Raw genomic sequence first — 24,612 nt, 5'->3', positions numbered from 1 at the left:
TCTTAGATTATTGCATTTGCATGAAATGAAGAGTGTACTTTGCTTCCAAGGAAAAGTGCATTTTATGGAGCACTCTGATTTACCTAGAAGGGTTCTCTGCATTGAATGAATTCATCACAAAACTGCTCAGCCATGACAATACCTATGCAAATAAGTCCCAGGGGAATCACTGTTTGTGGGTCCACTCTCTATTCCACCCCTCCCAATGACCATAAAGGAAGGGAAAAATTTTGGACTTTTTCAAACTGCCTATTTATCCCAAATTAAATAAACAGACTTTGCCATTGTATCAATTGCCACCCTCTTGAGTAATAGTTTATTTATACTGATTTTCTTTTATCTAAATTCAATCTTAAACTACAGAGAGTATGAAGAAAAGAAAAAGATTTGTGTGTGTGAGGGTATATATCTAGAAAGTAAAGGCTAAAAAAAGAAACTGAGGTGGGGATAAAACATTAGGATAAAAAATGAGGAAGGGATTTTATTATTTTTGTTGAATATATATGTATTCTTATCAAAATTTATCACTAGAGCTTTTTGCCCCCTGCTTTTCAAAAAATAAATGTGGGCTATCTTCTGGTTTGAGCACAACTCATCAGTTTCCCCCAGTCCCAAGTCTGGTCACTCTAATATTGCTCATGTCACCAATTTAGAAATCCCGGACTAGAAAGTTGCTCAGTAAGACGTGTAAGGAAAGATCACCAGTACCAGGAGGCTGATTTGACATGACTTGCTGTCTCTCCTTCCACTACAAAATGGTTATTTAGTATAGCTGATACCATAGAAAAAAGTAGAACTGAGAAATGTACATACCTTTTCATCACTATAGGAGCAGAGTCAAATATGACTGAAATATTTATTAGGTAGCCTTAGATCATAGAAGAGATAAAATCAGTTTAGCCATGAAATGCTCATGATAAATAATAAACTTCAAATGTTAATAAAGCTACTGAAAATTCTTCTTATGCTTTCTTTTTAAAATTTTAGGTAACCATAAAGCTGAGGCAAGGATAGTTTGGATTCTTGGAGAGAATCCCCAGGGACTTCCCTGGTGGTCCAGTGGTTAAGAATCTGCCTTCCAATGCAGGGGATGTGGGTTCGAGACCTGGTCAGGGAACTAAGATCCCACATGCTGTGGGGCAACTAAGCCTGCCTGCTCTAGAGCCTGCACGCCACAGTGAAGAGCCAGCGTGCTGCAATGAAAGATCCTGCGGTGCCGCAACAAAGATTCCGCATGCCACAAATAAAGATCCGACTCAGCCAAATAAATAAATAAAATTAAAAGAAAAAAATAAAAAGTAAAAATCCCCAGCCATCATTGGCTGCCTCTGGATGCAGAAGCACTTGTGATCCCTGTGTGTGGATCAAACGGAAGGGGTCAGGCTTGCATCAAAGGCCCATGTGCTGACAGCAGCAGCAGCCCCTGCAGAAAGCATGGGTCCTATACACTTTGCACATGTACCTCTCCCTCAGATGCAAGGAACCATAAGAACAATGAGCCACCAGGTGGGGGCTTCAACATATATAATGATTAGTGAAAGCTTCTTTGAAAATGAGAATTTTTAATTACTTTATTAAATATTATATTCAATTTAAAGGCTTAGACCATCCCTAATCATCATGATACAATATGTGTTGTATATATGTAAAAAATACCCATTCGACATGCTTTAAAAGGAATAACTGTTTTGAAATCTGTGCAACATGAAATATGATTTGATACAAAAAACCAGCTAATCAGAAGCATGAAAAACGATATGTTTTAATAAGAGCCTATTGCAGATTCTGGAATGACTGTGGCGTGCATGTCCCTGGTCATGTTGGACTTCTCCTTCAGCTTTGACTGGAGTAACGTGTGCTCCACAACACCGATTCTAATGTCCATCTGAATGGTTTCTTGTTTCAGCTTCGTTAAGCTCTGTTTAATCTTCACCAAAGGAGCTGCAGAATGAAAATAACATGGAATAAAAATGTTCATTTGGAGTATCCGTGTATTATGGAATGGTATGACATTTTCCTCACTTTGTGTTAAGCCAAAAATAGGGTTAAAAACACAGCTAACAATTTACTGACATTCACACGGTTTTGCTGTGGCATTTTAAACACCTGAGATTTCTAGGCTGGGAAATGATGTAGCATTTGACGTACTGAGGCTGAACTTCCTTTCTTTTCTAGAGGAAGAGCTGCTAAAAGGGTGTTTAAGGATGTCTTCAATATTTTTTAAGGGGGTAGTATTTTTGTCTAAAGGAAATGGGGATATAATGGGAGAAAAAGAGAAGGAAGAATTACCTTTGAGACATAGCTAATGAGCTCATTCAAACACACTGCGAACCCCTATACATCACCTTTTGAAAGATCACTCAGTATATACCACTAGAACTCTAGAAAATCTTTCTAGAGCATTGAAGGGGCTTAGGCAATCACCACTGGGCCACGTCAAAGTAACTAGTTCACAGCAGAGGATGATTACGGCAGGATTATTAATTCTCCCCTACGTGACCCTTGCCCAGTCTGGTCTACTGTGGAAGAGGGGGAAAGAAAGGTCATCACATCACCATCTTTGTGCCATCTGGGCATATACTTAGTGCTTTTTTTGTATATAAAATGGAATAATAAAGCTCATTTGATGAAAACAGAACAAAATATTGTTTTTTTAAACTGGCATAACAGAGTGCATATTTAAATATTTCCTACTCTTTCTGAATTAATAGTTTGAATTTTTAAAAAAATCCTACACGATAGTAAAAAAAAGATTGACTCTTCTCAGCAGCTCATTTGTAAGGAAAACAGTATACTGACTATCAGACTTCATTTTTGCACCATGCATCTCTCCCTCAAACAAATTCATTTTAAGCAGCAGACATGCTATTTATTAATACCTTTTCTGAAAATAGATTTCTTAAAGATATATTTTTCTTCTGCTCATTGTCTTCTTAAAATGAGTGTGTACTTACCACCATCAGTCATACTGCTGCCTTTTTCTTCCATTTCCTGTTTTACTTTTTCTAGCTCTTCTGTAACCTTTCATTGAAAACAAAAGTTTTCTGGACTTTAATAAACTTTCCAAATTTTTGTATGATGTATTAAAAATATAATACATACATAAAGGGATACAAAGATATTAGCAGTATTCTGGACATAATTTGAATAATAAGATAAAGTATGCAGATATGCAAAGCTTTTTATCTTCTGAGAGTGCTCCTATTGTTAAACTTCACCAAATTATTTCTTTATTAACTGTCTCAGGTTGTAACACGATAGAATAAAAATGATCTAAGTTGTTGTTTAGGCATCAGGCACTCAAGCTTTGCAGTTGTCTCGTAGCATCTACCATGCCAGTCTCTAATGATCAGTTATTAATTAAAATAGCGTAAGCATCCTAAAAGGATTTTAAATTTCTCAAGGTTTACTATGTATCTTTCATAATATTATAGTTTTATAAGAGAATATGCCACCTTTTCTTCTACAGGACACTAAAAATAACGTTTATACCATATGGCTATATATAAAAATATCCTGACTGCTTTATCCAAACCATGAACTCCAGGAAGCATACTGTGCTGTTATATCGGCTCTTATCTGTGCTCTATATCATACTCCAAATTATACTATTATAGCCTCTACAGATTCCAAACTAGCAATGATATAGGTAGAAAATATCATCTTTAAGAAAATTTTGATATGATCTAGAACTAAACCATAATTATTGTAACTTAGTGGGCTTTATTTTTATCATACTGGTGAGTAAAAACTTCCTTGGGAATAAAGTGCTCATCCAAGTAAAGCAAATTAATTTTTTTCAGGCACCTGAAATGTTACAACTGGGGATAACTATATACTCCAAAAGAACTAAATGGTTCCCTGGATTCCCTTCAAGTGTTAATTTACCTAACATCAGTGAGCATTTTACTTCTGTATAATGTTTTATTTGTCTAGAAGCACCACAGGGTTAGAGTCTAAATGGGTTAGAGTCTAAATAATTCTAAAGTTATATTTTTAGTATTTTAAAATAACTATTTACTTCTCAAATAATCTCCATAAAAGCAGCTTAATTCTACTATACAGAAAAGTTTGTAACAACTATATTTGATTGTATTCAAAGATAATCTTAGACTTTAGTCCCATATTGGCTACTGACCTTGCTGTAAGTTTTTTTCCTCTCAGCTCTTCAGTGAAAAATGGGAGTATATATTATTAATATACATATATAAATATATATAGGTAGGACCCAATATATAACATATATGTATTACTAATATAATTAATATGTTATATATTAGGTCTTACATCTTTTGCAAGATGATTAAAATAAATACAACAGTATATGTAAATATTCCATACGTTTTTAGAAGGGAAAGGGTTACAAGCTACTCCCAATTTGTGGACAGAGAAATACTCAGGATCACACACAAGTTATCAACAACGGTCACTGAAAACAAATCTTATATCTTCAAGACTAACGTTAAAATTTATTATAAGACATTTAAGTCAATGCTTTACCTACTCTTCTGTATTTTAATTAGTATGTTTCAAAAAAGATTAAGGAAAATTATAAATGTGCTAATATTATCAGCAGGTTTTATGTTACATTTAGTAAAGCAAGTTCAGGCATTTTGTGGAAACAAGTAGTATATAAATATGTAATTGATTCATTGATAAGAAAATTTAGGGATTTTCTCCTAAAGAAAAGGATTTTGAGCTACAGGAAGCAATTACTAAAGTAAACAACCCACGGCTGTAGCAGATTAAACCATCCATGGCTCTGAACAGCAGGGCCCTGCTGACAGGTGAGAATTCTGCAAGAGCACACTGTATGTACCTCAGACAGGAGTCTGGTCCTTTCAGTTACGCCGCCGTTTCCCTGCTGGTAACGCTCTCTCGCCTAAGGGAGAAAATATTTTGTTTAGTGGCAGATTCAAAACAGAAGCAGATTACTTAAATATGGCCTCTTTGTGTTTGTAACTTCTGCATACCATTTAATTACAACCCCCCTCCTTGTTTGTGAACACATTTGTGAAAAGTGACATTTTAACCATAGCTATTTTATGTCCCTAACAGGCACCGTGTGTTTAACGAAAGCACTATACAATGATGAACTACCTTAACCTTCATATACTGATTGTGTAACTCACAGGGGCATGGTTCACAGTGAAAACTGTTCTCAGCCATTCCTAAACAGTTTAGACAATGGCTCTTGGTCGATCTAATCTGCATGCTATGCAGAGGAAACGCGTTCTAAAAAATCAATCATAACAGAGCATCAGAATCAGTAAGGAGTAACAAACAGTAGGACAATATGGAATATGTTCTTGGGAACTAATTTAACAATCAATTATTTACTATCAATGTTTGGAGAGATACAGGGTGGCTTTAACCTAAGACTTTTTACAGCATTTTAAAAGTAAAAATATTTGCGAATAGATGTATATATGTGTGAATGATTAATTAAACAAATAATAAAACAGTGAAGCTTACTTTCTGCTTGGTCTTTGAGAACTTCTGAAAGTACAGAAGTATCTCAAGTTTATTTCCATTTTTCCCCTTCTAACCTTGTCTGCTGAAAGAAAAAAAACACGCCTTCAACTGACATTTGCAAGCACTCTTAGTAGTCTTCCTCAGCATCAGGAAAGAGGGGGCATAAACCCCAAAGGAAGCCTTTAGATCCCCACTGCTGGAACGAACCTGCTGCTTTCTAAGGCTGAAGGTTTTTCTTTATTTTTGGTTGAATTTCTAAAACTTTGGAAGGATTAAAAAATTTGCTCATTTAATTAATTAAACTGCTTGTCTTTGAACGTGTCTTGCTTTCATATTCCTTATTATGTGGTTGCAAGCTATTATAGCGAGGATGTCTTTTCTCCCTGACACATGTAAATGCATACTATTCTACGTCCTCCTACTCAGACAGCAAATTAACAGCAGACTTCGAAACAAAACCAGGAGTCCTGACACTCTGTTCCTGTTCTAAGCCATGTTCCTCAGCAAGATTACTTAAATCAAATGAAGAAATGCATTTAAAGACTTCTAGGAGGTAATTTCTACCACATGTAAAATGGAGATGACAAGCTCTACTTGCTTCCTAAAGCAGGGAGAGAATCAATGTGCTGCTGTTTGTGAAAAGTATTTCATGATTCTCAGATGAAAAGTGCTGTATCCAGGTTAGGGATTAGGGTCATTAATTGGAATGAACCTGGACATTATTCTTTACTTACTTCACTCAGCTGGGCCTGAGCTGCACGATATTCCTGAACCAAGTGCTCAAGCTGATTGTTGATGTACTTTTCTCGGCTGCCAATCTTTTCCAGAGTCCTACTAATTTCACTATGAAGTTTGTCCAAAAATCCCTAGAAATTTCATGAAATTTTAGTAGACAGAGAATTCACAACTACATTTTTCAAAAGTAATTTTAAATGGGTTAAACCTCCCTCAATTCATCCCACAAATTCTCAACCACAAATGAAAAAGAAGACAGTCTGAAATTTTCAGGAACAAAAAAGTCTGTAATGAGAATTATTTTAGTCACACGTTGCAGAATGTTAAAATAAAAAAGCACCTGGTAGTGTTAGTCAATTTCTTTGTCCTTATGCAAATCTAAAATGTATGTGAGTGGAATGTGCTTTATATAAAGTTCACAACTGAAGTAGGTAAGGGAGTAACATGATTTTCTCATAGCACTATTCAAAGATGACTTGACTATTCCAGTTGGAAGTAGATCATTAAACTTAGAGCTCTAGTCTGGGACTCATAACTTCTTATTCCAGCTTTGCTTCTTTGTGGTATTCTCCAAAAGTCCCTATTTCTGTCAGGGCAGCAAGCCTGGGAAACTGTGGGTTCTAGGCATTGCTGGCCTGGTGCTCTGTTATCCCTTGAGATTCAGAGAGGAAAGAATGATGAAATGATTCTACTATACCTATATATATATCTGAAGTATGTAATATACTAGATACATATTATATTGCTTTTATGTAGTTACCTTTCTTTAGCTGGTTTAAGTGTTAGTGCTGTTGAAATATAATATGGTACATTCAATCAGTGAACTCCTCAGGGCAAGGACTGAGTCTTTTTTTTCTTTCATGTTCTCCCTTAATGTACTCATGTACTCATCTGAAGGAATTCACATACCTTGGTCTCCTTTAGAGCAGATTCAATTCCACTTTTGTGCTGGTGCATTTGGTCAACATGGATTCTCCAGTCCTATGGGCATAAGAGCATATAGGAACAAGTAAAAATACTACACTTCCTCCTTTCCTCTACTTTTTTGAAGTTGTATCCTTTATTTTAATTACTTTGGTTGCTGCCCTATTTCAGGTGGGAGAGTCCTATATATAGCTTGCAATCAGATTATAAAGAAATATGTGTAGAGCACTTTAGGATAAAAGGTTCTAAATAAATGTAAATTATTTTATGTGTTCACAGAGTGATATCTGACAATTTGAATATAAATTATCCCTGCACTGCTGGTGGTTAATATTTATCACTACCCATCAAAATGAAAAAAAAAATTCTAATTACTAGAAAAGAAATACCTGTTTAAACAGTAACAATTATGTTTGCCAGAAGCAACTCTGGAATCAAGTATCATACATCGAATATTAGTTTGTCCCTTGAAATTAAAATGGGACACTTCTTCAGACTTTGGAATCTCTTTCTTAAGAAAGGAAGTCTATAATGATTATCAGAGTTCATATATTTGAGATGTACTACTGCGAGACTAATCTGAATTTGTGTGCATATTTGAAATCTCTCCACCAACATTTTAATTTCCTACAAGAGATCCTTAAAATGTTTTGGTTTATGTTACTAAAGATAACAATTTTAAGACTTGAGAAATACTCATCAGAAGTGAAGAAATATTAAGGTGAGTTGAAGTAAGTGATGGAGCCAGGACATCCCTTGATCACACGTATCTGCTTGTATGTCATGATACTCCACTGTGCTATTTACACTATTTTGTGAAGCAAAAACTATTTTGTGAATAGTCCCATTCTACTGACTTCTTAACTTTGAAATACGGGCCAGTGACTGTAGGGTAAAAAAATCCTTGGGTACTTCACACATACCAATTACAGAATTACATTACAGCTGCAAAGAACCTCCAAGAGCATCTAGCCTGACCTTCATCATTTCACAAAGGCCCAGCCACAGAAAAGTGCACACCCAAAGCCACAGAGGTGGTGGTGCACCTGGATCAGGAGCCAAATGCACTAATTCCCACGCAGTACCTTTTGGCAGTTCAGAGTTGATAAAAGGAGGAATCGGCTGCTTGACACCAGTGAAGGTGCTAGAGCAGAGAACAAACAGCACTTTCCTTTGTCCTTAAGCATTTTTCTGTCTCATGAGTGGAAAGTATCTCAGAATACAGAATGTGGAAAGGACCTTGAAGATCATCTACTCATCCATCTAACAGTCATCAAGAGCAGTGGTCCCCAGCCTTCTTGGCACAAGGGACTGGCTTCATGGAAGACAATTTTTTTCACGGACCAGGGTGGGGAGGGGCATGGTTTTGGGATGATTCAAGTGCATTACATTTATTGTGCACTTTATTTGTTATTATTATTACATTGTAATATATAATGAAATAATTATACAACTCACCACAGTGCAGAATCAGTGAGAGACCTGAGCTTGTTTTCACTTGCCACTTACTGATAGGGTTTTGATATGAGTCTGCAAGCAACTGATTTGTTATGGTCTCTGTGCTGTCAAACCTCTTTGCCGATGATGATCTGTATTTGCAGCCCTCCCCAGTGCTAGCATCACCGCCTCAGCTCCACCTCAGATCATCAGGCATTAGATTCTCACAAAGAGTGTGCAGCCTAGATCCCTCGCAGGTGCAGTTCACAGTAAGGTTTGCAGTCCTATGGGAATCTGAAGCCACTGCTGATATGATAGGAGGCGGAGGTCAGGCAGTCATGTGAGCGATGGGGAAAGATGGGGAAGGGAAGCGACTGTAAATACGGATGCAGCGTCACTGGCTCTCCTGCCACTCTCCTGCTGTGTGGCCCTGTTCCTAACAGGCCACAGACTGGTACCAGTCTGTGGCCCCAGGGGTTGAGGGTCCCTAGAGCAATGCCTTCATTTTACAGTTGAGAGGACTGCTCACCATCTACGACCATGGCTTGACAGATGCAGCCAGTAAACAGGCCCCTCCAACTCAGCCAGTCAACACTGGAATAGGAAGGAGAAGCAACTGGCTGGCCTGCAACTAGACCTAATATGTTGAGCTTCAAAATGGAAACCTCTTTAAGCCCAAGCAAGCATCTTTATGAAAGATAATAAACCTAACAAGCATCATTATATTAATTTTTTAAAGAAGTACTCATCCTGCCTGATTCCAAAAAGAATTTAAGAAACTTAATAAACACCAAGCTCAAGCATTCCCATGGGTCTATGCTCCTGTCAATAGATGTATATGTATCTGTGTGTATATATACATATGTAAATGTATAAACACACACATACATATATCTATGCATATATTTTATATATGTATAGTTTTAAAATTTATTGTAATTGATGTGCTTAAAATAGCTTGTGTTCTGCTTTTTCTACCTAGCATTATTTTCTATCCAGCAAATGTAAAAAATGTATTTTTTTCATGTTTTGATATTCAAAGTATTTTGAGAGACGCTAACATGCCTGACTCCTCTATGTATAACTATGAAAACTTACACTGATGTTGAGCTCCATGGAGGAGCTGGCATTTCAGTGGAACCTTGAAGCATGAGTAGCATTTCAACACACTGGAAAGGAGGGAGAGAGTAAGGGTATTTTAGGCTGAGGGAGTAACAAGAAGAAGATAAAACAGGAAAACAGCCTGGGCTGCTTGTATGGGGAACAAGCAGCCCAGGCTGGCTAGAATATAACACAAAAAGTTCTTGGGGTGGGGTGGGGTGGGTGAATCCCAAGGAACCAAAGCTGGAGAGGTAGGTTAAATTAGATCAAGGGCTTTAATTAAGGAGTGTGGATTTTATCTTGTAGATAATGGAGAGCTATCAAAGATTTTTGGTTTCAGTTTTAAAGGTAAGTCTGTGTTTTGAGACAGTAACACAGTGAAGGACTGATTAGAAAGGCAAGAGGCTGAAGACAGGGAGCAGACCAGTTGAGAGGCTGTGTCATGGTCCACCTGACAGATTAGCAGGGGTTAATTAGAGCAGTGCTTGTAAGAATGGAAGCTATGGGGAGGATTCGAGAGACACTGCTGAGAGACTAGCAGCACCGATTACTAAGGGCAAGTGCAGGGTGGCTGAAGTGGAGGTGGGCAAGTAGAGGAAGACCTCTGTAGGGTTTCTAGTCTGGGGAACTGAGAGGACAGTAATATCACAGTGTGACAAGAACAGAATAGATTTCAGGGAGTCAGAAATATTGAGGAATTTGAGTTTGGACTTTTTAATTTGATAAGCCACTGGGGTATGGTGTATTCTTATTGCCTTTTAAAGTGGAAAGCTAAAAAATGAATAAAGTGGAAAGCTAGTAATGATTTATAATTATCCACCAGGCAAATTCAAATGTTTATTAAAATCTTTTAGATGGACACATTTCCTGATGTACAGCTATTTTTATAAAAGCCTTAAAAGTGTTCTTACCCTTTAACACAGCAATTTCACCTCTAGAAATTATTCCCAAGGGAATAACTGGGGATACACACAAAGATCAACGTCTAAGTTCTGTGTAAGATAGCAGATGACTCTCTAAATATCTAACAGTAGAGGACAATTGCAACTAATTTTGTAATATTCCTTTCATCCCTAAAAATAATGCAGTATGATACCGTTTTTATAAAGCTCAAAGCAAAACTCAAGGATATACTCTTTGGAGATACACACATATGTGAAACCACTGGAAAAAAAAAAAAAAAGACGCGGCAGCAGCAGCTAAGGACAGTACACAAACCAGAGCATGGTGGTTACCCATGGGTGGGGAGGGGCAGCAGCAGAGCAGCACACAGATAACCTTCAGGATGGTGTAACGGTCTCGTTCTCAAGTTGGGTAGTGGATTCATAAGTGTTTGTTTTACTATTGGATTTTATAATTCTATACGATTGCACATTAAACACATTAATATTGCACACTGAAATGTTAAATTCATGTTCTCGAAAATATTTCATAGTCAGAAAAAAATGCACGTTAACAACATAGATAATGTGGAAAAACATTGCCAAAGAGTATATTCATTTGCTGTCCAATTTAGTAAAAATTAGTATTTGTGTGTATTAGCGTGTATTAAGACAGGGATTTGGATATTGGCGTTTTAAATTTCTTCTTCATCCTAACAACATTTTCCATATTTCCTACAAGAGAATTTTGTCACTTTTAATTATCAGGCAAAAAAATGTCAAAAACTTCTGGGTGCCCAAGACCTTTCTGAAAGGGGTTTAATATAGTTACAATAGAGAATATAAATGATTGTACTTGTAACATTTTAAAAACATGAATATACAGCTTTTAGAAAAACTATAACTGAGATGGTTAAAAACTGTACAAAGGTTTGTGGTAAGAATGGAGAATATAGGTTTTAATGATATGTAAGGATTTGATCCTCTAAACAAGTAACAGTAAAAGGAACTATTAAACAATAATAGCTATTCTTAAATAAGAAAGAATCCATTGGGTTACAACGCACTTTTAACTATCTTTCCTTACTTGAGACTCACAAAGGTTTGGAGCACTAAGTAGATATTTTCGTCCCTTCTTTTTCACCGCTATCATTCCCTGTAAGAGGGTTACGTGACTTGCTGGCTGGCTGTGTAAGGACTGCACTTCACTGCTCCAGTGATGCTGGCCTTGGCCATTTGCTTCTCTTTGGTCAGTGGAATGATGGTGGACATGGCCTACACCAGGATTGTGCAGAAGCTGTAAGAGGCACCCGCCAGCTCTTTTGCCTTTTCTTTCAGCCAGGTTAACAGGCATGCCCCACACAGGGGTATCCTTTAGGTTTGAGACTATGAAACATGGAACACAGCTGGAGCAGAGCCACAGCTGAGCCACACTTTGGCAGATGTGTATCTTGACTGAGAATAAATGTGTGTTATTATTATTGTAAACCACCGTGATTTGGGGGTGGTTTGTGATACAGAAAAACTGACTATATATACATAATTTATAGGGACAAAAAAGAATCAGATAGGTTAAACGACCTTTCCAAAGTTTTATGCCTGGAAAGTGGAAAGCACTCCATACCAGTGCTTTTTCCACATATTATATGTTGCTTTTCTTTGTGATAAAATGAAATACCAAAGAGTATCTAAGGTAAACCAAGAATTCTTTTTGTTACATATCAAGTGAGACCACATGGACCACTGGAGGTTTACTAGTCACCAATTTCATGGCGCTCTACGTGTGTCTATTAAGCATCATTTCTCATCGCTATTGAAGTTGTGTTTTCCACCTAACCTAGCACATTTCCTCTCTCTATGGAAATAAGAATACTAATAACGATATAGAATATCATTTCTTTAGACTTTCTATTTTTGAAAATCCTTTCATACAAAATCTCATGTGTAATTCTGTCACCTCTGAGGTAGATGGCAAAGGTATTGTTGTAACTATAACCTCCCTCCTGGCTCCAAATTCTTTAGCACCAAATTATGTATCTCCCTCTTCTTCAGCAACTGGGGAATTGTGATGACATTTCCACAGACGGTGATTCACAGTGTACCATAAAATCAAAATGTATAAGACCTTGTTGCAGAAGTTAAGGTGACTGGAAGACTACATGGACCTCTGTGTTTCACTTCAACAGGACGACACCTGAACGATCTCCTTTGCATACCCAGAGACATTTTATTTCTCTGCCTGGATCTCCAACTCAATGCTTAAAGTACCTCTCTGAAACTGCAGGGGAAAGAGAGACTGAAACATGAGCTAGGGATGGCACATGGAATTTTTATCTGTGTATAAGTTACACTAATTTACAACTTGTGAAATGTCAAACTCTCAGTTTTTTTTCACCCAAGTGTGAGCTTCTTTATGTGTGGAGAGGCAGAGTGCCAAAGGACTCTTGATATAGAAAAGCTGAGGAAGGCACCTTCGTGTGTATTGGGATGGTTTTCTCCTGGGCTCAGGAAAAGTCCACGCCAGAGCATAGCCGACTCTGGCAGTTCACAGGTCTAAGGGCACCGTTTGCTCCAGCCCCCACGGGCAGGACAGGGCCCCAAGGTCCTGAATGTGTCTTGAACTGCTTTCCATCACAAAATGTTACTTCTGCCATATATCCCACTTTTCTCCTCTTTTCTTACTGTTCCTCCCTCAATTCTGCTATGAATAATTAGTGATGAAATCTTAATTCAGTGTTCTGTTTCTGCAGTTTTATTTTAATGAATACAAAAATATTTACAAGGGCTTTTATGGGCTCCCTCCATTAAAGGTGCCTAACCCATTTTTTCTTACTAGGGCTTTGTTTCAACTCTAAATTTGCTTTCTCTAGGGATTTTCAAGATCACTCTGGGGAGGAAATCCTATGTACCTCACATCCATTCTGAGATCTTTTCAAATCTAATAATAACAACTCCAATGTTAACATTCAAGGAATGCTTCGTAAGTGTCAGATACTATGCTAAGCACTGTTCATACATCATCACATACAATTCTCTTAAAAACTTTACGAGGGTATTGAGATGTAGCTACTTTAAAGTAGGCTGCCCAAGCTCATAGGCAAATCAGTGGTAGAGCCCAAACTTGTAAAGACCAATATATCATATCATGTCATTTCCCTGATGAAATGCAGTAAAGTATAACTAAAAATTTTAATGGGGTGATGGTTAAAGAAGACTTTAATTTTAACTTTAATATTTGAATTTTTACAAGAATGTATATATCAACTGTATAATGAAAAAACATATTTAAAACATTTTAGGATAAACATATATAATTAAAAACTTTCTCACAAAGAAATAGCCTCACCTACACGGCTTCTTCAGTGAATTTTCTCAAACATTTAAGAAAGAAATAACAACAACCTTATATGAACTCTACCAGAGAACAGGAAAAAAAAAGGAAGAGCAATTGCCAATCTGTTTTATAAGAACTGCATAGCATTACAGTAAAACCTGACAAAGTCATCTAAAAAACAAGAAAATTACAGATCAATATCTTTTGTAAACATAGATATAAAAATCCTCAACAAAATACCAACAAATAGAATCCAGTAATGTACAAAAAGATAATAATATAACGTGATTAAGTTGCATTCATTCCAAAATGCAAGGTTAGTTTAATAGTCAAAAATCAACCATTATAATCCACCATAAGGAGAGAATAAAAGAGGAGATAAATCAAATGGTCATCTCAACAGGTAAAAGAAAAAAAACACTTGAAAAAATTTAACATCCATTCATAATAATAACTCAGCAAACTAGGAACAAAAGGAAAATTCCTTAATCTACCTTATGATATTTATAAAAGTCATAAAGCTAACATTATCCTTAATGGTAAAATTGAAATACTGAAAGCTTTCCCCCTGCTAAAGCCACTTATATCCAACATAGACTAGGGTTCTTAATTATTATTTCAAGCAAGATAAAGGAAATAAAAGGGATAAGGCTTGTAAAGAGAAAAATAATATTGATGTTATTTGCAGATGATATAATTGTATACACAGAAAGTGCAAAAGAATCTACAGGCCTATGGTTAGAATAAGTGAATTTAGCAAGTTTGCTGGAGATGTGAACAACTATACACACACAGAGAAATATATTTTTATATAACAGCAACAAATAAATAGAAAATAAAATCTAAAAGATACCACTGAAACAAACAGACCAATGTAATAGAATAGAATGTCCAGATACAGACCCACACAAACATGTTCTCTTTTTATGAGAAAGCAGAGCACTGGTAAAAGGATAACCTTTTCAACAACTGGTTCAATTGCATATACATATGAAAACCAAATAAATCCTGAGTTCTACCTCACACCCTCACACTGTACACAAGAATAAATGCTAGATGGACTGCACATCTCAATGCAAAAGGTAAAACAATACAGCATCAAGAGGAAAACAGGAGAATATCTTTATAACACGGGGGGAAGCAAAGATTCTTAAACATAGATTTAAACAAGTGTAAACAAAGATTCTTTAAACAAATATTAAAACATAAATATCAGCCATACTCCACTCCCCCAAAGGAGATCACTTTGAGTATATTAAAATTAAGCCGCCTTTATCATAATACCCCAATTAGAGTGAAAAGGAAACTAAAGAGCAGATATCTGCAATACATATATCTGACAAGGGACTCATATCCAGGGTATATAAAGAACTTCTATAAATCAAAAGAAAAAGCAGAAAACCCAATAGCAAAAGACAAAGGAGAACATCCAGTTGCCAAATAAACATACGGAAAGGGGCGTAACTTCATTAGCCATCAGGAAAATGCAAATTAAAATGACAAATGAGACATCACAACAAACCTACCATGATGACTAAAATAAAAAAGACTAAAACAACACTGAATGTTGACGAAGATGGGGAGCAACTGGAACTTTCAGACTCTGCTAGGAGTATAAATCTGTATAACCACTTACAAAAGCTATTTGGCAGGGTCTGCTAAAGCTGAACATACGCAGACACTATGACCTACCAATTCCATTCTCAGCAGAAACTGCAGGAAGAAGGTGTATTTATGTTTCCCAAGACATGTTCAAGAATTTTCAAATCAGCATCATGTATGTTAGTCACAAACTATAAACAACTCGCATAAGCCAGATGTAGGCTACCTGGGAAGGGCACAACCTTGAGTTAGGCAGCTCTGCCCTGAAGCAGCAGACAGCTGGAGGTTGTCTGCTGCCCGCACTCTCTGTGGCTGGGCAGCAAGTCTTTGCTTGGAAGGGGCTCTGGATACTTCACTTCTGTTTTAACCACAGGGAGACAGACTTAGTTATCAAAATGATAACTGTAGCTGCAGTGGTTAGAGGTAGGGCCAAGAGTGAGCTGCAGTCCCAAAGTGATCGGTCTCAAGATTTCACTGTGGAATACTGATGTTCCTGTGACACGTTTAATACTCCATTCACAGTCAATGATAAAATTCTCTGGAAATCTGATGGCAGGAAATCAGGTTAAATGAAAGAGGCAGAGAAGACAGCTTGATAGAAGGAGTTGCATATGTCTGTTCACGGTAGCAAATATTTCTGGGACAGGTCAATAATTTATCATGCTCTCTGCAAGGATATGAGCAGCATATTTCCCTCCTCCACCCAGAATACTTCCTTCTCTAATGACAGAACATTATCTGTATTCTCTCTTTTTGCCATTTTGCACAAGCAGTTGTGCAATCTCTTCTTCCTGCTCTAATTGTTAGATTAGTTTTCAGCTTCATCACTGCTCACATTTACATATGTATTTGTGTGTGTATGTGTGAGAGAGAAAAAGAGAGACACAGACTGTCCTTTAAATGAAATAACTTTTTTTTAAGAGATTAAATTACTTTCTTAAGGAAAAAATACCCAGCAGGTTGCAGGATAATCTCAGAATGTGGCTTTCCTGAATTTTTAAATGTGACATTTTTCTTTAATTGTCAGCAGCTTAAAGTCTTCTATGGTATACACCTTTGTGGTGAGAAAGCATGATTTTTCTTTATACATGTTCAAAGAACTAGACACATGACTCAGGAAGAGATCAGTATGTATGTGTGCTATGTGCTGCATGTGTGTATTTGTTACAGGGGGTGTGGGAATCACGCTGGAAATATATGTTTTCTCAGGGAAGTTCTTGCTTTCTAGATATTCCTCTTGTTGAGAAAAACAAGACTAGCTTGTAGAGGCTGAGCAAAGGTTATCATAACAATCACTGGGATTCTCACACCGGCAGGTAACTGAACTGAAACTGGAGAGCCATAATCTCTCCATAAAATGCCTTGTTAGTTAAATAATTACATTTCTAAAGTGTGCTCAGAGATTATTGATACTGACTACCATCTGTTACTAAGCATTTGCCTACGTTGACTCAGACTTATCATTCATGCTTACTCTATCCACACCCCTTTTATGTGGCCACACAAATCATCCGAGTGACAGTTTCCAGACTTTAGAAGGTGTTACCAGCCTTGAGAAGAGATGTGGCAAGGCAGACAGGGGCCCTTCTGAGAATGCAGGAACACGGTTAGACTGACTCAACGTCATTACTGCACAGGATGCTGAGGAACCAAGGTGGACAGCTGGGAGAGGTGACCTTGCCAGGCCTTCTCAACTTCAACAATATACTAATCAAAACTTTGATCTCATACTGATATTCAAAAAACAAAAATTGAAAAAATGGAGTCATCTGCATATCTGAAGAACTAAGAAACATAAATCCTTACCTTGGCATAAAGAAACAATCACATATAATGGGATAAAGACTATGGGGGTAACACTTTGTCCAAATACTAAGAAATGTGTAATAAAACACTCTGATATGAGAACTGCTCTAATACCGTTGATTGGAAAAATGAGTCAAGGCAATTAAAAAGTGCATTTTATACGGAGGTCCATATGATAAATGGTTTCTGCTTCAATTCATATTTTATATTAAGTAATTAAAAGGAAATATGAAATTATACTTTGTAATAATGATATATTTAGGCAGTCTAGAAATTTCAATGATAATCAATGTGTATTAACTCAATGCTCTCAATCACAAATGTCTATTTGAGGTATATCTGCTGTGAGGAATTAGTAACTTTCCTCTACAGCATTTACATAACATGCAGTCTTTATTGGTTATTTCCTCAAAAATCTACCATTGTTGATGCTCTTTAGTTGAGGTGATAGTAATCTCTAAAGCAAAAACACTTGCTCTCCTATTTCAACTTGTGATAAATGAAACCTTTCCGGATCCAGTTGAAACATTTATCATGCTCAGGGTAAATAGGAAGGAAGGCAATATCAACTAACTTTACACACAGAATATCCTGAATGTTCAACAAGACTGTGACAGAAGCAGCTAAAAATCGTTTCCGGTTGCTTAAGAATGGCTGGGTTTTTCTACACCGCTATGCAGTATTTTCAAATGTATAATTTAAGCACAGTATTCTTTCCCACAACCCTGTCCATGACCCACATGCTACAAAGGAAAAAAAACAGGCTGACCTTGAGAATACAACTTAAAGTCCATCAAATAACACCATGTTTTAAAAATAATACAAAAATCCAAAACAGTATGCTGTTTTGTGTAGTCTCCCTTAAAGAAAGCTTGCCTGTAAAAGTCCATCAGTGAACATCTCCCTTCATTCTCTGAGACGTGGCAGTTGAGTAATCACACCGGCTGCTCTAAAAATGTATGTGTCTAGTTAATTTAGGCAGTTTATTTTGATAGCATTCACCTCTTTTTGATTATAGCAGGTGTTTCAAGGATAAATTTGCTGAAAATTGTATTTTGTTTAAACAACAGCAGCATGTACATTTATGGCCTTACTATATTAAAAAGCATTTATTGTCTGGCAGCAATGGATACAATTACAAACATTTGTGACAGTAATTGGAGCTATTACTCCTGCATAGAGCCTCATGGAGACCAACTTACTGCCACCTGTATTTACATGCGTTACCGGTAATTACAAAAGCTGATTTTTTTAATTTGGTGCCTTATTTTTTAAAAATTTTGTGACTGTGCTTCAACAAAAGGTCTACCAGAAAATCTGTAAGAATTATAAATGTAGTTTCTCCATTATTTAAATAACAGGCAGAATCCCATTTTATGACTAATATATATGTAAAATGTATTCCTGTATCCTGGCCCACAGAATATATTATACCTTTTTGCTCACGACTGCAAGAATCCTATCAATATAGCCTATCCAGCAACCGGAGTACAAGTCTTGAGAAATGCTCTTTAATCTAAAACTATAATAATTTATAAATCTCTACAGGTCAGAAATATTTAGAAAGCTAAATCTTATCAACACTCTTCTTACACTGCATCCAAACACAGTGATGGCAAAAGGTCAAAGCGAGTTGACCTTCCACTGTTTTGGAATGAAAAAAATACCCTCTGTTGCTTCTAGATACAGATTTGTCTACAAGAGTGAAAAGAGAAAGCCAACCATTGTACATTTCTGCAGGATTTGGCTTCCAATTTGAAGAGACTTAGATCCAATACAGCAATTCTGTGGTCCCCCCAGGTTCATTTAAATGGAATTCCACCTGCTGATTAATGAAGGCCTCTCTATTCCCTCTTAGGTTTTAGCTCTCACAGTGACTAGAGAGCCCAAGGGCTCAAGACTATTGTAATGATTCCATCCTTAGCACAAAGACTCTTCCCAATAGGTTTCCTGCTGTGAATTACCCAAGGCAACACCTGTAAGGTTTATTTACGTTAAAACAAAATCCAATTGCTTGGAGTTGAAATTTAAAGTTTAAGGTTCTTTTTACAACTGCAACCTGAGAAAGTTGGATACTGAAGAACAGGTAAGGATGTAGAAAAGCAGTTCAGTGAATCAAAGGCTTGAAATAATTAGAAACACATGCTATAGTACTTCCTAAGCGTTAAATAAAAAAATAATCTCTTTATCTAAATTCCTTGTAATGAACCTGAGGATTTACATAATGACTAAAGACATTTTGGTGGAATGAAGGGGGTACGTAGCCAACTATCTTTTAAAACAACAAAGCGGGAAACATTTAATTATAATTTGGAAAAAATTCTAAGTCATTAATCAAAATTCTAATTACAATACCACAGGGCATTAAGGCACGTTAGAACATTTGTTCATTGCATTAAATACCTGCTATTAAATCATTATAATATACAATCTTTTAGGAATAAATACTGCATAATTGAAAAAAAAGGGCTTATGTAAGGTTTAGTTGAAAACTGATTTCATGCTTGCTGCTCTTCCTTATTTCTGGGGAACAGAAATAAATATTATTAATGATTACTTGGTTTCTATGTAAAAACCCTTGACTTGAAAAAAAATCATTCCCCTGATAAAGATTAATAAGAGTGATCATTTTAAGAAGACACTTTCCCTTGGTTCAACAAATAAAGTTGAGAAACTGACATACAAATGGACAACAGCTAGATCGTTACCCAAAATATTGAGAATTCTGACCCACAGCCTATGGCAACTAGATCAGGAAGCCAAACCACAACCTCTGTAGCAACTGACTGAAATGGTCAGGACTTAATAACTGTCAGTTCCCCAACTTTTGCTCAACCCACATCCTCCCCCTTCCCCACCCCGGCCTATTTCCAATGTAGGACCAGTCAGACAAAGCCAAATATCCTCCCTTAACCAATCACACGAGAGGCCCTGCTTCTAGTCAGCCCGCCTCCAAATTTCCAGTCACATATGAACATACTTGAAGCCTTCCCTTTTTCCACTATAACTCTTTTGAGTTTTCCTGAGTGCCTTAAATTCTCTGCCAAAGGTAAGTGGTGATGGCTGACTCCCTTGCTACAGCAAGCTCTGAATAGCCTTTGCTTGTTCTCATTTAGGTGGTCTCTGTTTATTTCCACAAAGTCAAATAAAAACTTGCTTTTTTTTATAGTAAAAAGAAAATTAAAAAAGATAGAATAATTTTCCTCAAGAAACAGCATTACGTATTTATTTAGCAATCAAAATTAATCAAAAATACAGAAAGTGAAGTCTCTATGAATATGCATTCACATTTTCTATTCCCCCAGAAATAGAGGACATGCAGAATTCTTTGGCAGCTTAGCTTTAACCGTTTTATTATTCAACTCAGCAACTGTCAACTGATTCACTTAAAAATTTTAAAAATTACTATTATGGAATTTAAAATATTTCAATCAGTAGGAAATATTATCCTTCAATAATTATCATAAAGTACCTGGAGAAGAGCCCCTCACACAATTAAAAACAGGTAACAGCAGCTACGACCTACAGGCTGGTCTGACTGTATGTTCTGCAGCAATGGGTAATTACACAAGATTTCTGAATTTCATTTTCTATTTAATCTTCATTTCTGCTTCTTGTTCGCCATGTTTTCTCTTTCAACTGGATTCCCACATTCAGTAACCACTTGTTCTCTAAAGTGACTCACTGGCCAACCCATTTCTTGCTATTGGTCTGTGTTCTCAGATCTTACGGTCCTCAGGTTTGCCTATACACTAAGCACCAGCTCTTGCCTGATAATGCCCCGTCATTTCTCCCCTCAGATCCTAGAGCTCCTGGTTTGACCCCGAACTGCTGAGCATGGCCAAGTCATCTCGCTACCTGGCATTCAGCTGGAGATTGATGGTAACCTTCTAGCATACAGACAGCCATCTAAAGCTATGGTTTATAATTTTTAAGGATATGTGGAAATGCTCATGATGAAACGTTATGTTAAAAAAAGAGGTAAAATCTCAACACTATACATAAAAGCACACAGAAATAGTGGTCAGCATATATTTAGTGATTCTTCTGGCACCATTCTAAGTGCTTTAGATGTGTTAATTCATTTAATACTTTTAATAACTTGTCGAGGTAGGCTTTATAATGGATTCCATTTTACAGATGAGGAAACTGAGGCACACAGTAGTTGAGTAACCTACCCATAAGGTCCAACCGCTAATAAGTGTTAGACTCAAGATTACTACTCAACTGTCCTGGATTCAGAATTTGTGCTTTTAACCAGTATGCTATATTGTCACTAATCGAATAGGAAAAAGAGCCTGGGTTGGAGGTTCAAATATCATATTTGTCACTTACTAGGCAGGGGGAAACAACTTCTCTGTGTTTCAGTTTCCTCATCTGTAGTAAAAAGGTACCTTCATATCATAGGGCAGTGGAAAGGATTAAATGAGTTAACATATGTGAAGTGCTAGGAATAGCACTTGGCCCAAAGCAAACACTTAGCAAATATCATTTATTATTATTATTTTCATCACATTACATATACCTTTACTAAGGAAAAAACTAGAAAGATTTATCAAAGTGATACTTATATGAATCCAATTACATCCTATGTAAACATATAAGGCTGATTGTTATCAATATTCCCTTAAAGGATAGACACATTAGTGCAGAAATTTTGTAAATTCTTCCTGAATACTGATACACACACAAATGTAAGAGGGCTATGGTAGAACACAATAATATTACAAAACAATATTGTAACATAACAATAATTAACATCTATCAGGCAATAACTATGTGTCAGACACTGTTCCTGGTGCTTTACAACAACTCCATGAGTAAGTGATATAATTAGTCCCATTTTACAGATGAGGAAAGGAAGAACAGAGAGGTATAGCAGCTTGCCCTAGATCACACAGCTAGTAAGTGGTAGAAATATGAATTTGGGGTGCCAAGGGAAGGTGTGTGAGATAGGATCCATCTTCTCTGGGTCTTTATAGCTACCACAGCTCTACTGTTTCTGAAACCACAGCTCAATAAATCAGGGTTTGATGGTGGGACTAAATGTGTGGTCCCTCGCTTCTAATTCACAGTTCACTGCTTGCCTCCTCTCCTCTTGAAATATTACTTCTGCATTATTTTTATAATTAAAAACAAAATTGTATTTTAAAAAGACTCAGAGATTAGGATAATTCTGAGTATAATTCACAGATATTTGCTCTTAGTTTTAAACTCCGCCAGAATAGTTATGTAACACTTGTGGGCACTACTATTGGGTGCCCACAAAGAACACTAAAAAACAAAGAACAATAAAAAAAGATAAAAACACAGCAGAAATGGAAAGAGTTAGAGAAATTCAGAGAAAAAAAAAAGAAAGAACAAAAAGCCCAAGCTGTAGAGTTGCAGACTAAAACCCGCAGACGATCTTGCTAGGTGGCACTGAGCAAGATCTAATTTGTGTCCTTGGACTGCCCTTCTAAGGAATAGCCTCCTGAGCCTTACTCACTTGGTCCTAACTGAGGCATTAACTAGGGCTGAATGACCCAGGATTGGGGTGAATTTATTGATTCTCTTGGCAGAACTTCTGATTGTGTCTTCAGACACATTATTCCAAGTTGAGGCAGATCTGAGATGGGTATATAGCTCCTCCAGAAGTAATCACCAGGAGCATCCTCTATACCCAGCTCTAAAAAGGGAACTGCTAATATAGTCCATTCGAGCCAGCATATGACAAAAATCCTTTATCTTCAGTTGTGGAATGTATTATTTGTAGTTTTGGCAACATATTTATTTTCCCAATTGTAATTTGTTTAAGCTAATATTAAAATTTATTTGCATTTTTTGACAACTGGCAGTAGTAACAAGTAGTGCCAGAAACAGGGATAAGTTAGCCTTGCAATAAAAACCTGACCACATTATGAAGAATATACAAAATAAAATACTGGCATATGACAGGATCTCATCAAGCATACAGACTATGATATGCAAAAAAGAACAGAAAAGATTTACTTTTTTTGTAATACCCTACTAGGAAGCATACAAGAAATGAAATGGAACCTGTGAGAAAAAAAAGGAAAACAAACACTTGATCCAGTGCCAAATCAACATGGGACTTTTTTACTTCTAACACAAGGTCATTTTAAAGAAATTTATAATGGATTTAAACAATGGTGACCCGATATTATTTATCTCCTACATCTCTATGCTACTTAAAAATTAATGTAACAGTGATCAGTAAAACACATTGATCTGAAAATAATTAATTCCTTTTTTTCACCCTCAAACATGAAGTTGAAATCTTGAAAGGTTCTAAATAGCCTGTGGCGAGTGAAAGCTTATTGTTTTGTCCAAAAGTAAAGGAAAGGGTTTGGTTTTGGTAGTTAGGAGCTGAGGAAGAATGGGATCTACCATGACGCTGGAGTCAACCTCTCCTGATTAAGGAGGATGATGAGTCCGTGAGAAACCACATATATAACCAGATTATTTCTGAGACATGAATGACATTTCTCTATTCATTAGCCCCTTATTTTCTCAAATCAATGTATAATTTTATTTTTCTTAAGTAAGCTGAAGAAAGAATTGACCCTAAAGCTCAAATTCTCATTTGCTACAGCTGAAATACTTAGCAGAAAGAAGGGTTTATGAAACACTGGACACAAAGACCAAATTATCTAGAGAAGAATTCTGAAAAAGCAATCAAATATGACCTTACGTCAGTATGTTTTACCACAGAAATCTAAACTCCAAAGGATATTCACAGATTCTAGAAAACACCAACCCCCAAAAAACTTTATCTGGCATTTTTGAATGTCGCCTGTAACACGGACTGTGTAATCAATTTGATACAGTATATCCTCATAAGATCAAAGCTGGTAATGAATGGCATGAGACTGAGTGTCCAACTCTGAATTAGTTAATTCTTCCCCAAATCAGAAGAACATTGATTCTTTACTAATCCAGGATTTTGATTATTGCAATATTGGTTTATAAAACTATATAGGTTACCAGTTACATTTATATTCTTTCTTTATTCAGTTACTTCTATTACGTGGAGATCAATGACCCTTCTTAAAAAAAGACGCTTGTGTGATCCCATTAGGTTTCAAGTGAGATGTTTGACTTCAAAAGTTTACTTACCTTGAAAGTAAACAAGTTAATCCTAGGGAAACACGATGTGTTCCAAATCATTTTAAAGATATATTCCTTGCTTTGTGGACCATACTACATTATTTATTCGTTCAACAACAATTTATTAAATCTCTATTAAAATAAAATACTGGAAACTGAATCCCTTCTTAACTCATTTGTATAACTGGGAGTACCCCTGACCCTGAA

The 24,612-nt window shown here is 36.4% G+C and overlaps 1 protein-coding gene across 1 annotated transcript in view; it reads right to left on the bottom strand.

Moving 5' to 3' along the window:
* Nucleotides 1-1,545: 1,545 nt before the first annotated feature.
* The window catches only part of IFT57 (intraflagellar transport 57), a 60,766-nt gene continuing 37,699 nt past the window's right edge, over nucleotides 1,546-24,612 (bottom strand). The window contains exons 7-11 of the mRNA XM_057697948.1: nucleotides 7,120-7,191; nucleotides 6,210-6,341; nucleotides 4,820-4,882; nucleotides 2,955-3,021; nucleotides 1,546-1,941 (exon numbers count right to left, since the gene is read on the bottom strand). Of these exons, the coding sequence (XP_057553931.1) occupies nucleotides 1,763-1,941; nucleotides 2,955-3,021; nucleotides 4,820-4,882; nucleotides 6,210-6,341; nucleotides 7,120-7,191 (513 nt within the window). The 3' untranslated portion in view covers nucleotides 1,546-1,762. The remainder of the gene's footprint in view (nucleotides 1,942-2,954; nucleotides 3,022-4,819; nucleotides 4,883-6,209; nucleotides 6,342-7,119; nucleotides 7,192-24,612) is intronic.

Source organism: Hippopotamus amphibius, chromosome 10, assembly GCF_030028045.1.
Source record: "Hippopotamus amphibius kiboko isolate mHipAmp2 chromosome 10, mHipAmp2.hap2, whole genome shotgun sequence".
NCBI lineage: Eukaryota > Metazoa > Chordata > Mammalia > Artiodactyla > Hippopotamidae > Hippopotamus > Hippopotamus amphibius.
Note: the sequence above shows the minus strand (reverse complement) of the source record. Positions and strands in the feature narration are given on the sequence as shown.